At 40.5% G+C, this 13,403-nt stretch overlaps 1 protein-coding gene across 1 annotated transcript in view; it reads left to right on the plus strand.

The window, feature by feature from the left end:
* TANGO6 (transport and golgi organization 6 homolog) overlaps positions 1-13,403 on the plus strand; it is a 177,469-nt gene that overhangs the window by 39,709 nt on the left and 124,357 nt on the right. The window contains exons 8-10 of the mRNA XM_030863529.3: positions 7,256-7,368; positions 9,028-9,204; positions 12,587-12,719. Coding sequence (XP_030719389.1) covers positions 7,256-7,368; positions 9,028-9,204; positions 12,587-12,719 — 423 coding nt within the window. The remainder of the gene's footprint in view (positions 1-7,255; positions 7,369-9,027; positions 9,205-12,586; positions 12,720-13,403) is intronic.

The raw sequence follows: 13,403 nt of genomic DNA on the forward strand, positions 1-13,403 counted from the left end.
TTGTGAGGTACGCGGGCCTCTCACTGCTATGGCCTCTCCCGTTGCGGGGCACAGGCTCCATATGCGCAGGCTTAGCGGCCATGGTTCACGGGCCTAGCCGCTCCGCGGCATGTGGGATCTTCCCGGACCGGGGCACGAACCTGTGTCCCCTGCATTGGCAGGCAGACTCTCAACTACTGCGCCACCAGGGAAGCCCTTAACGTGAATTATCTTAATTGGTCCTTATGCTAAAAGCTTAACGCCTACATTATATTATCCATGAGGAAACTGGGACCTAGAGCGGTTTAAATGTCTTATCCATCTTCACTCATTTAATGTGTGGATTTGGGCAACCACATAGGTGGCAGAAACAAAGTTTACACCCACGTTTCCTGATTCCTGACTTCCCAGTGCTCTTTCGGTGACTTTGCAGCCGTCTCTAAGGGATGTGTTTGACAATATAATGGGAGTCTATGAAATGAGCACATGAGGGCTGCTTTCGGTTTTGTTTGCTTTGAACCAGAAACATGTATTTATTCTTAATACTTTATAAAAAATATATATATATGTATATTTGTTTATTTATTTTGGCTGTACCAGGTCTTACTTGGGGCACGGGATCTTTGTTGTGGCATGCGGGATCTTTAGTTGCAGCATGTGAACTTTTAGTTGCAGCATTCATGCGGGATCTAGTTCCCTGACCAGGGCTTGAACCTGGGCCCCCTGCATTGGGGGCACAGAGTCTTACCCACTGCGCCACCAGGAAGTCCTATTCTTAATACTTTTGACCATTTTGATTCCTCTGGGTTTTTCCTTTCTTCTTAAATTCAAATTTCCAGTCAATCTTTCCAGAGAAACTCAGTCCTCCAGACACTGAAGACAGATGCTGAACAAGCCAATATAATAAAATCAAATCTTCTATTGTTCAGTCTGCTCTCCCTTCCATGGCTGAAGTTCTGTGATTCTGTTCAGTTAATTTGCATTGATTGATAACTTCTAGCTTCAGCTTTTTTTTTAAAGAAAAAATGAAAATAGGGCATTGTAACTTCCCCACAAAAGTAGAACTTTTGAGAAAGTAAACAGCAGTCAGTCTGCTTTGTTCATTCATTTTTTTTTTTTCTCTTTGCGTTACGCGGGCCTCTCACTGTTGTGGGCTCTCCCATTGCGGAGCACAGGCTCTGAACGCGCAGGCTCAGCGGCCATGGCTCACAGACCCAGCTGCTCCGCGGCACGTGGGATCCTCCCGGACCGGGGCACGAACCCGCGTCCCCTGCGTTGGCAGGCGGACTCTCAACCACTGCACCACCAGGGAAGCCCCATTCATTCTTTGATTCAGTTAATCAGTCACCAAAAAATTTACCAAGTACCTACTGATTGCCGCTCTGCTTGGTTTACAAATACAGAAATGATTAAGAATCAGCTGCTACCTGATTCCCAGTGAAGCAAACAAAGAGTTACAATAGAGCATGATTCATAGTTAAGAGTACCAAGAAACATGCCTCTCTTACTTGTTAGAACACCAGTCCTCTAAGTTTAGATGAAGGATCGAGAGGCTTAACCACAGAGGCCTCTTCTCAGGGCTGGATCTGTACTAGAAAGCCAAGATGCATTCATAAATGAATGTGGAAATCCCCAGAAAGGAATGAGGAAATCCCCAGGTTCCCAGTGGGGTCATTGGTACCCATGTGTCTCCTTGACTAATCTTTTCTGAGCCGTTTTGGTTTTCCTAGATCCATACAGGCCTCTTATTTTGCCCCTCAGTCCTGTCCTACACATTTATACTGGAAAAGCCGCAGGTAGTTACAGAAATTCCACTTTTCTTCAAAGCACCATTTCACTTACTCTCAGAGAGGCTTTTTCACACCAAAGAATTAAAGAGGTACCTTGAGAGTCTGTCTATACCTTCCCTGCTTCAGCTTTCCCATCTCTTGGTATTTTGTTTGGTGATCCCTAGTTGTACAGATACCTCAAGTAAACTTGAGTTACCAGAAAACCTTTCAGCTAAACAGGATTTCATCTTTTGAGTATTAACTTCAGAACTGATGGAACAGAAAGCTCCTGAGGATGGGTTAGAAATTTGTTACATCTTGGTCAAGTTGAAGATTCAACGTTTCAAAAATTTTGGGGTGAGATGCTTCATTTTTTTCAACTAGTCTTACCTCTTAATGGCTGAGGTACCAGAAAAGTATAGAAGACCATGAGCAAACTTGCGGTCAAGTCAGGGAATGCTGGAGTAGATAGGAAAGAGTTTTAAAGCTTGATTAATCCAACCTCTTTATTTTCCAGATAAGGAAACTAAGACTCAGAGAAATCAATTGATTCATGTTAAGTCTCTCAACTGCTCAGTGGAATTATTTACAGACAACCCTATGTGAAACATGCACGATAGTTATACTGCTAAAAAAAGGAGACTTCCAAATGATATGGAACATCTTTACAACAGGTAGAAATAATATATCAAGTATTAGATTGTGTTTCAGAAGTTGAATCTCTACCCCACTTTGCTTCCTAGTGAGCAGGGAAGACCCCCTACTAGAAAGAGACTGCACATAAGCAGAGTCCAAAGAAATTCCACAACACTTGGGTGTTAGGGCCCAGAGGCGGGGCAGGCAGGCCCTCCCCTCAGTGGGGCAGGAACAACTTACCTATTGTGCCTTCACTGCTTCTTCAGTCGGTACTGTCACCAGCCTAGTGTGCAGGAAACTGAGAGGAACTAGCCCCAACAGTTTTTTCCGTATGTGGTATGACTTCATTGGAAGATTCTTTTTTTCTGGGGTATTTGGTCATTGTCAGTGCTGGCACCAAGAGATCACAGTGCAGCATTGACTGAATCAGTCCAGCCTCCCATGTCCCTTTATGGGTCACTAAACTCCAGATACAAGTCAATGATGTGGGGCAATCCACATTAAGGGAAAAGTGACCAGATTCCACTTTGGGAGTATAAGCAGCGGGTAATGTTAGATGTCAGGTGCAGACCAAACTGTTAACCTGCATCTGAGTTTAATGTGAGGCAAGAGATTAGAAGGAGGGGACTGTCGTTGGAAAGAACTGGCTAAACTGTGACCCTGGAGAGCTACCGGAAGACTTGGTAGAAAGGAGCTATATAAGACTCTCAGTAGGAGGAAGAGGAGGCTGCACAGGAGTGCTGTCCATGGTGCCACTGGGAACTTCAGCCCTACTTGGCAGAGGTCACAGGAATAGGGTCATTAATAGTCTGACAAGCTGGGATCCACTGAATCTGAGGGGCTACAGCAGGGATAAAGTTAGGGATTGAAGAAATAAAAATATCATTATGTACAGGAGGAGGTTAGTATTGGGAGGCCATGGGGTACATGCTTTGCTCTTTTTTACATTGTGGTAAAATAGACATAACATAAAATTAACATTTTAACCATGTTAAAGTGTATAATTCAGTGGCATTTACAGTGTTGCACAGCCATCATCACTGTTGTTCCAGAACTTTTTCATCACTCCAAATGGAAACCCCATACCCATTAGGCATTCAGTCCTCATTTCTTCCTCCCTTCAGCCCTGACAACTGCTAGTCCACTTTCTTTCTCTATGGATTGTGCATGGATTTTATGTCAGACAGATCTGGGTTCATCCTGGCCCTGTCATTTACTGACAGTTTACCTTTGCTCAACTAACATAGCTTTTCTGATCCTCAGTTTTCCAAAGTTTTAGAATAAGAATAAAATGCTTAACTTGCAGGACTCTTGCGAGAATTGATTGTATATTAAATGTTTAGCTGAATACCTGGTTCATTCTTAAGTGGACATGCAATAAGTGGTAGTTATTGTTTGCTTTATAAAAGCAGTAACAGTGGGGTTCCTTTATTATTTTTTTTAAATTTATCTTTGGCTGCGTTGGGTCTTTGTTGCTGTGTGCGGGCTTTCTCTAGTTGTGGTGAGCGGGGGCTACTCTTCATGGCGGTGCGTGGTCTTCTCATTGTGGTGGCTTCTCTTGCTGTGGAGCATGGGCTCCAGGCGTGCAGGCTTCAGTAGTTGTGGCACGCGGCCTCAGCAGTTGTGGCTCGTGGGCTCCAGAGCGCAGGCTCAGTAGTTGTGGTGCACGGGCTTAGTTGCTCTGCGGCATGTGTGAATTTCCCAGACCAGGGCTTGAACCCGTGTCCCCTGCATTGGCAGGTGGATTCTTAACCACTGTGCCACAGGCAAGTCCCCCAGTGGTGTTCCTTTAAATTGTGTACAACTGCGTTTAAACGGCTTATTCACCAAAAACTCAGGTAACACAACTTAATCATCTACTCTTACAGGTGCTGAAGTAGGGAACTTGACTTTTGCATGCCAGGCTAGTTAAAGAGGTCAGAGACTTATATATTCAAGAACTGATTATGTGTTACAAGCTCTAAAATGCTTTTGGAATTTATAGGAGAAAAGTCATTAATGGTGGTTAGATGCTTAATGAATATTTGAATTAGAGAATGAACGAACAGTTCGACAGTGAAATGATACAGCAGGCCTATGGAAGAGGTAGAACTTGAGCTGGGTCCGTTTAATAAGTACTACTGCCTGTCTTTCATCTATAAAGTGCAATCTTGTCGTTAGGATGCAGAGCAATCCATGAGGTGGATAATAGAACTGGATTTTGATGATTGTTTATAGATGGCCAGTCCAAAATTTTTGGAAATAGATACACTTCCGTTAAGGATGTTTAAAGAGAAGTAGATTAGGGCTCACTCCAAGGAGGAATTTTAACTATTAATGTTGGAAGGGAGGTGACAATCCTGTATGTGTCAAGCAGAGGCCATTCAAGTTCTTTGAGCTCTCATAGAGAAAACTCATTGATCAGTTTGAGCCAAAGGAGACTTTAAATCTTTCCACTTTGAAAAAAAAATTTCTCTATTCTTAATCTGTGAACTTAATGGATTATTGGTGAATTGATAAGAGTTTTTCTTAATTTCTCCCTCTTTCCACACGCTCTTCCCCTCATCACTCTCTATCCCTTTAAACTTGTTTTTCTTCTAGCACTTGTCACTGTCTGATATTATATATTTGTTTATTTTCTGTCCCCTCACTAGAATGTATGCTCCTTTGAAGCAGATAATTCGTTTCCCACCGTATCCGCAGAACCACAGACGTGTCTGGCACACAGTTGGCACTCAGTAAACATACGCTGAACCTTTACATAAAAATGAATCACATGTGTATATGTATAAATAGCTGTGCAGTTTTTTTGTATTCCTTGTAAGAAAATACAGAAAAGTACAAGAAGAGAATTTAAAAATTGGAGTTTATCAACAACAGCATATACCTCTGAGAAAGGTGCTTGATTTGAATTCATGTTAAAGTTTGAAGTGCTTTAGCCCAGTAAATCATAAAGATTTAGCTTCATTGGTTTGTTTGTTTGTTTGTTTTTTTGTACTAAAGATGCTGGTAAGGAAGGATGGCTCCTTAGGGATTACCTCTGGAACACACAATCCAGAGGCAAACAGTAGGCCCTTACGTTATCTGGGGGAATCTCTTTTTTACCTCCTGTAATTGGTGATATCATAATTAGCCCCACATATTATTTCTGAACACTGACATACAGTGCTGCACCTCATTTAGCTGGGCTTATGGAGGTTAGATCATGCACAGGAAGCTGGCTCCTTCGTTATCAGGCTCCACAGAGGAGTTGGGAGGCTTAAGGAGTGTGAAAAATTAGGTTTGATTTATTAAAGGGACAGGGTTCTCTAGAAAAGCACAGAGATTTTTCCAGCTTGTGCCTCCATGACCTTTAGTTTCCCATAAACATCATTGATTTCTACCTCAATCGTCTTTCTGTAAATTAGAGCCTCTTGATGTTTCCCTTTCCTTGTCCTTTAAAATAGGTCTGCTAATACAGACTTCGTGAGATAGTTATAATTTCAATGTGCAAACTCTTTAAAAAATCTAACATAGTACCCGGGAGATAAAAATCCCAGCATAGTTTCTGGAACACATATTAAGTGTGTAATCATTGTCAGATCCTCTTTCTTCTTTTATTATTATTATTGTCTATACCATCAAGTTTTAGTTAATTTATTAGAACAGAATTGCATTTTAAAATCCTATTGTGGGGACTTCCCTGGTGGTCCAGTGGTTAAGAATCCACCTGCCAATGCAGGGGACACGGGTTCAATCCCTGGTCCAGGAAGATCACACATGCCGTGGAGCAACTAAGCCCATGCGCCACAACTACTTAGCCTGTGTTCTAGAGCCCACGAGGCACAACTACTGAGCCCGCATGCTGCAACTACTGAAGCCTGCATGCTCATGCTCTGCAACAAGAGAAGCCACCGCAATGAGAAGACCACGTACCACAATGAAGAGTAGCCCCCGCTCGCTGCAACTAGAGAAAGCCCACGTGCAGCAACAAAGACCCAACGCAGCCATAAATAAATAAATAAATAACAGTAAGCTTGTAGAATTTTAAAAAATAAAGTGAAGTAAAATCCTATTGTGTTTGATTGGAGTTTTGAATAGCATTTTGGCACTTCATAAGATACTTTAAATTATCCACCTTGAATAATAATAATATTAACATTAATCTTATTATTATTGGTTTGTTTTATTTTTCCTGTTAGATCACAAGCAATGAGAGAGAACAATTCTTGTTCACTTTTATATTCACTACAGTGCTTAGAACAGTACTTTGATTCCAGTAGATTCAGAAGAGTTTGTTGAATCCTTTTTAAAAGGTACAAATAAAACAGTTAACATAGTTATTGTTAATAAACATCAGAATCCTCACACACTTAACCCTGTGAAGCCAGTGCAGATCTAGGTGCACATTTATTGAACTGGAGAGAATAGGACATGCCCATGTGACAGTTACATCTTAAGAATGACAAATCTAGAGCAAGCTGTGTTTTGCTTTGTTTTCTTTCAAATCTAGTCTTAAGCTTTTCTATTTGGTTGTCATTGCTTGTTAGTTTCTAATAGCAGGGCCTTTAGCAGTAAGATAATTATTGTATTGATGAATAATAGGTGAAGAGACTCTTGAGGTAGTCAGAAGTAGGAAAGGAAGGGGTCAGAAAATGGGTTCACCTACCTGGTTCACCCAGCAGCTCTTAAGGCTGCACGCATGAAAGAGCAATGCTCCCTTTTTAGTCTTCCTTTGATGCAGCCTGTCTGCTAATCCCAGATGGTTTCCTTAGGCTTAGAGCTACAATTGTTCACCTCAGGGCTAGAGTGTTGCTTAAGATAAGCCTCCAAGCCCTGCTAATTCGTGTATGGTGTTTGATTCCCATTGCTCCGGCCTCGCACTCAGTGTACTACCATTTCCTTTGCCCTAGGTGTACGTGGTCGGGAATGAACCTTTAACAGTTTTGATGGATTCCCTGCTTCCTGTCCTGGGAGTGCTCTTTTCTCTCTACTGTTTTACCAAGCACAGTGTGTCTCACGTAAGGTAAGCAATCTAGAGAACCTTATTGTTTGTAAATACTGAAGTCTTTCTTGTATGTTGTTCTTATTTTGAATATGACTTATGCCACTTTATAATTTTTTTTTTCTTTCAAAGTCAGGAGAACATTTGACAGTCCTCTAGAAAAGAAAGAGAGCTTTGCAGATTGCACGGGATTGGATCTAGTGTTTAGAATGACTTTCCTCAGCCTCTTAGACATCAGAAATGAAATCTCCGTTTACACGTATGAACATGCCACTGTTTGATCAGTGAGAAATACTGGAATTACATGTCTAGGGAGGAGGAAATAGAGGTTGGATCATAAATACCTTGTGAGTAGTTAGAAATCAAGCTGGGGAAATCTGGATCTGAATGTGGCACTCTGTAATTTAGGCTTGGATTTGGTGTTAGTGCTGTACAGTGTTGTTGAGAATGAAGGGATTCCTTAGTCATCCAGAAAGTAATCTTTTGTATTGGAATTTAAGTAGGACTCATTTTGTATCAGCTCTGTTTTCACAGTGATTTACGTTGTTTCTTCCTCCTTCTAAGACTTTAACTGGAAGTTTGAGATTGACAAATACACACTACTATATATAAAATAGATAATAAGGACCTATTGTATAGCACAAGGAACTCTACTCAATACTCTCTAATGGCCTATATGGGAAAAAAATCTAAAAAAGAGTGGATGTATGTATTTGTATAACTGATTCAGTTGGCTGTACACCTGAAACTAACACAACATCGTAAATCAGATATACTCCAAGAAAAATTTTAAAGAAAAAGATCCTACAGAATTCTGATTTTTGGTGTTTGGAAATCCGCCACATGTAATCTCATATTCAGTAATAGTATCTTCTTCATAGTGTTATTATGAAGACTAACTATGCATTGAAGTGTTTAGCACTGTCCCTGGCAAATAATAAGCTCAATAAATAGTCACTATCATCATTAAGTGATAAAGCGAAGTACTCAGTCTTGCATATTATTTGAAGCTTACATATTGCCTTTAACTCTCTAGCTTTTGGTCAGTCGATCACTGAAGCCCACAGACATGAGGGAAGTGACAAGAGAAAGTGCAGTGGAAGATGGAGGCTATAAATATGTGCATTTGGCTTCAAAACACCATTCCTATAATAACTCTTGTTTTAGTTCTGAAGCCCAAGTCCTCACAGCACTATCATGTCCTCGTCAAAGACTGAGAAGGAAGAAGCAAACGTTTATTCCATTCCTGTCCTAGTTGATTGGCACGGATAAGAGGGGATAAGGAATCAGCAAGAATTTGTTGGTGTGCTGTTTCTTGGTCTCCAGTTATTGGTCCCCGTCTTAGATGGTTTGATCACTGTAAACTTTTCTTTCACAGTGCCTGATTCAAAGGCAATGAGTTCATTTGGAATAAAAAAAAATCATGTGGGGCTCATGTGTCGTATCAGGGCTGCTTCTACAACCAGAGATTAGTCAGTCACTCACTGAATTTCAGGATATTTGCATTCTGAAATTCACAAGAAGCATAGTTTCCACTCCTGCACTTCAGTAGTACTAGATGATTGTGCCAACCTTTAGAATGCATGGAACCTGACTTTTATTCTTTCTTTTTTTTATGTTAGCTCGTTAAATGTGTAGAGTAAGATGACAAGCTCATTTATAACTGCTTTTTTCTGCCAGGTCACTTTGCCAAGAGATCTTATTATGGATGCTGGGGAAACTGGAGAGGAAAAAGGCAATTACTAGCCTGAAAGGATTTGCAGGGTTGGACAAAACTGTGCCCTCTCTCCATTCTCTGTGCCACTTTAGAGCTGCCACTCAAGGTGGCATCATGATTACCATCAAAGAGGCCGTTTGGTGAGTCCACCCATCCTTTGCTGTCTCTCTTCAGATTTAATTGTACTCGAAAGGCCATTCTGTGACTCGTCCACTAAGGGGCGCTGATAGAAAGGAAACCAGAAACTCAAGCAGCTGAGGTGCTGCTATTTATTGATATCTCTAAGTGAAATGTGAGCCTTAAATGATCCTCCAGGTTTTTCCTAGATGCTAGCTAATAGGTGCAATTTACTGGAGCCTCACAGCTCTGCATCACAACAAGCCCACTTACTTCACAAAGTCTTTGCCAGTGAATCGGAGTAAAAGGCAGACACATATTCACCCTCAACACCATAACAATCCAGTTCTCCCTCTGACACTCAGAATGGTATATATGTGTTCAGAGTCAGACTTAATCCTAAGGGAAATTGTCTCAAAGCTCTCTTTTATGGTAATTTTATGATGGGGGTTTGTTTCTTCTAGGGGTTGTTTAGAAGGCGGCTAACAAGTGTTAGTGGAACGGATAATTTTATTTCTCCTACATCTCACAAGTGTATTTTAAATTATTTCCATTTTCTAGGTGATGTGTAGATGTTATTACCTACGAACATAAGTTCTTGTGGTTTTTTTTGTTTTTTTGTGGTACGTGGGCCTCTCACTGTTGTGGCCTCCCCCGTTGTGGAGCACAGGCTCCGGATGCGCAGGCTCAGTGGCCATGGCTCACGGGCCCAGCCACTCCGCTGCATGTGGGATCTTCCCGGACCGGGGCACGAACCCGTGTCCCCTGCATCGGCAGGCGGACTCTCAACCACTGCGCCACCAGGGAAGCCCCATAAGTTCTTGTTGATCAGAGTCCATGTAATATTTAACTGGTGGCAGCTACTCAGATGTCACATCACATTCAAAGTGCTGCTATTTGTTAAAGTGTTTAAATTTAACTATTTAAGTTCATGGTTAATTTGGTTAAGTTTTAAAACACTTATTCAGTATGAGAGTCTTGAGGAAAATAGAAAAAACACATTGAAAACAGAATTATCAGTACAAACTTAAGCTACTAATTTACTGAGAGTTGTTGAGCATTAGTAGGTTTTGCGGTTATAACTATGCCTCCAAACTGAAAGAGCTTAATATTTTTTGGCATGTTTATTTAAAAACCCCTCGGAATAATTTATCCTGGGACCAATTTAGGGACTAGATAGAGAATTTTATAGTATGTGACTTTTCAGCAGTTCAAACTTATTGCTGTCTTTACAAGTCTTTATGGAAATATGTCAAAATCAATAGTTCTTATTGAAACTACAGTTTCTCTTCTTGGTAGGAAAAAAAGTGAATAGGCAGTGATTGAATGGATCTCCATACACTGCCAGAAGCAATGGGTCCTTAACCTGGGGTCTGTACATGGACTTCTCGGAATCTATAATCCCCTTGAAATTATACACAAATTTTTTTATATGCAAACATGGATTCTTTGCTGAAAATAGGGTCCATAGCTTTCATTAGGTATTGAAGACGCTCCATGTCTCCAAAATGTTGACACCATACCAAAGAAATGTGTGTGTATGTTTGTGTGTGTGTGTGTGTGTGTGTGTGTGTGTGTGTGTGATTTTATGATTTGTTCTAAAGATCCTGCTCATGGTGCTAGTCCCCCAAGGGCAGGGTCCATATCACCGCCTGGTCTTTATCACCACTTACCTTTCACTCTACCATTCTGCCCAGCAGCACCAATAATCAATAAGAAGTTTGATTACAGAAACTCTAAAAGAGCAGCTTAGATTTCATGATCTTTGGATCCAGAATTTTTACCTTTCTGGAACTCAATATAACTATTTGGAATTGACTCTTTCATTGAAATTTTAAGAATGAATAAAATAATGCTTCTTAAGGTAGTTGTTGTCATGTCTTTTTTTTTAAAACAATACTTGAATACAGTACTTCATTTTGACAGTTGGGGTGGTTCACAGAAGCTTAGGAGCTATTTCAGCTTTTCTTCTAACATAAAACGTGGTGGAGATAACATGATTGATCTGAAGGACTCTGGAAAATTCTAGGATAATATAGGAAGTAATTCTAAGCGTAATTTCTAGGTTATTCATTCTACTAAAGGAGTATAAAGGCTATGCTATTAAGTGAAATGGCAGATTGGGACATACTGCCCAGTTAGACGGTTTGCCAAATTAACTGTAATAATTGTATTTTCAATGAAATGAAGCAGCATCTGTCATTTTTTTCTCAATTTAATCTGAAAGAAATTTTATTCTTTTTTTTTTTAATTAACCACTTTATTTTATTTATTTTTGGTTGTGTTGGGTCTTCGTTGCTGCGTGCGGGCTTTCTCTAGTTGCGGCAAGCGGGGGCTACTCTTTGTTGCAGTGCACGGGCTTCTTATTGTGATGGCTTCTCTTGTTGCGGAGCATGGGCTCTAGACGTGCGGGCTTCAGTAGTTGTGGCACATGGGCTCAGTAGTTGTGGCGCACGGTCTTAGTTGCTCCGCGGCATGTGGGATCTTCCCGGACCAGGGATTGAACCTGTGTCCCCGGCATTGGCAGGCAGATTCTTAACCACTGCGCCACCAGGGAAGTCCCAGAAATTTTATTCTTTCATCACAAAAGTAATAACACGTTCTTTGTATAATACAAAAAAGCATAAAGAGAAAAACAAAAATCAACTGCTATCCTAATCACTGTTTACATTTTAGTGTTTTGGTGTATCTTCTGTACCTTTGTATTTATTTACATGATGCAGTATAAGAATACTATATATTGGCTTTTATACTTATCCAATGAATGAAAGCTAGAAGCCATAGTACCTCATGAGAATTTTCTTGAAACTTTTTGCAGAAATCATGGCACTGTTTTTGATAACTTAGCCACATTTTATTACTTGGAAATTTGGCCGCCTCAGTTTTCTGCGCCTTTATGCATTTTCATAACTCAACAATTGGTTCACTGAGATTGACTGAATCTCTTCCTATGAAGATCATGTCTTTTTCCACTTCCCGTAACCCTTAGTGGCTCACTGAAAAAAGGTCCAAGTTCCTTTGAATGGCATCCAAGGCTCTCTGTGATCTGCCCTTGCTTTTCAGCCTTCTCTTTCTCTTCTTTTCTTCAGGAACCAGAATATCTGCATAAACCTATAGTTTAATTCCTCCTTGCTTTTGCAACTTATTGAAATAATAGTAATTCTTCAACGTCCATCTTAAAATGAATCTTGCCCATTTGAGCAAATGACTATGTAGGACATGATAGCCTAGCTTCTGAGAATAAATACCTTTTCAGCATGGAGAAACAGGAAAATAATTTAAACAAATTTTTTAGCTCTTTATAATGATCTACTGTATGGAAATAGCATGTTACTTTAAAAGATTATTAATGGGGTTTCCAAAAAAATAGTTTCTCTGGGTGATAAATCTTACCCTGCATTGCAGTGATGAAGATGAAGATGAAGCCCTATACCAGAAGGTGTCCTCAGAGCAGTGCCAGGTAGAGCACCTTGGGGACTTGCTGTCCCACTGCCAGGAATGTGGTTTGGCAGGTGACTTCTTCATCTTCTGCCTGAAGGTAAGAACTAAGTATAGTTCATGATGAGCTTTATTCTAGGATAGTACCAGGAGCCCCTTTGAATTTTCAAGGCAGTCATAATTTTAGGTCCTAAAATTAGGTCTTAATTTAGGAGAAATAGAGGACATAAGGGTAATTTATTTTTTAGTAGCCTTTGGTTTGGTCAAAAAGAAATTTACCTTCAGCAGTACACATATGATTGAACGACTTTCCAAGATAATCTGCACTGAAATTTTAGAGATGACCAAAGTAGAGCTGTTGATCTATTAAAGGGTTAATCTTTGCTGTGTGTTGACAGTAAGAACTCTTTGGAAGTTAATAGTAGGTTTTACAGCTGTAGAGTAATCCCTTATCCTTTCTGACTATTGTTTTGTCAGGTATTTCAAAGGAGATTTAGCAGTTCTGCCTCTCTTATTTCATTTTGTAGCCATTTGAAACCTTTTCCGAGTGTGTTTCTTAGCCTGGTGGTTGTGCTTCCTTTTGCCCTAATCTCCGACAGTAACTCATGCCCCATACTGTTACTCCTTGTTTGTACTGCTAGCGACCATAAGCCGATATCTCTGATTCCCTGTCCATCTCTGCCTTCTTTAGTATTTTCCCTAAATAAAGTGTCAACTCTAAGAGAATGTCTGTGGAGTTTAAGGTTGGTGTGGGTGTGGGAGAATGCAAGGAGGGAATCGGGGC

The sequence above is a fragment of the Globicephala melas genome, chromosome 19 (genome assembly GCF_963455315.2).
Source record: "Globicephala melas chromosome 19, mGloMel1.2, whole genome shotgun sequence".
Taxonomy (NCBI): Eukaryota; Metazoa; Chordata; class Mammalia; order Artiodactyla; family Delphinidae; genus Globicephala; species Globicephala melas.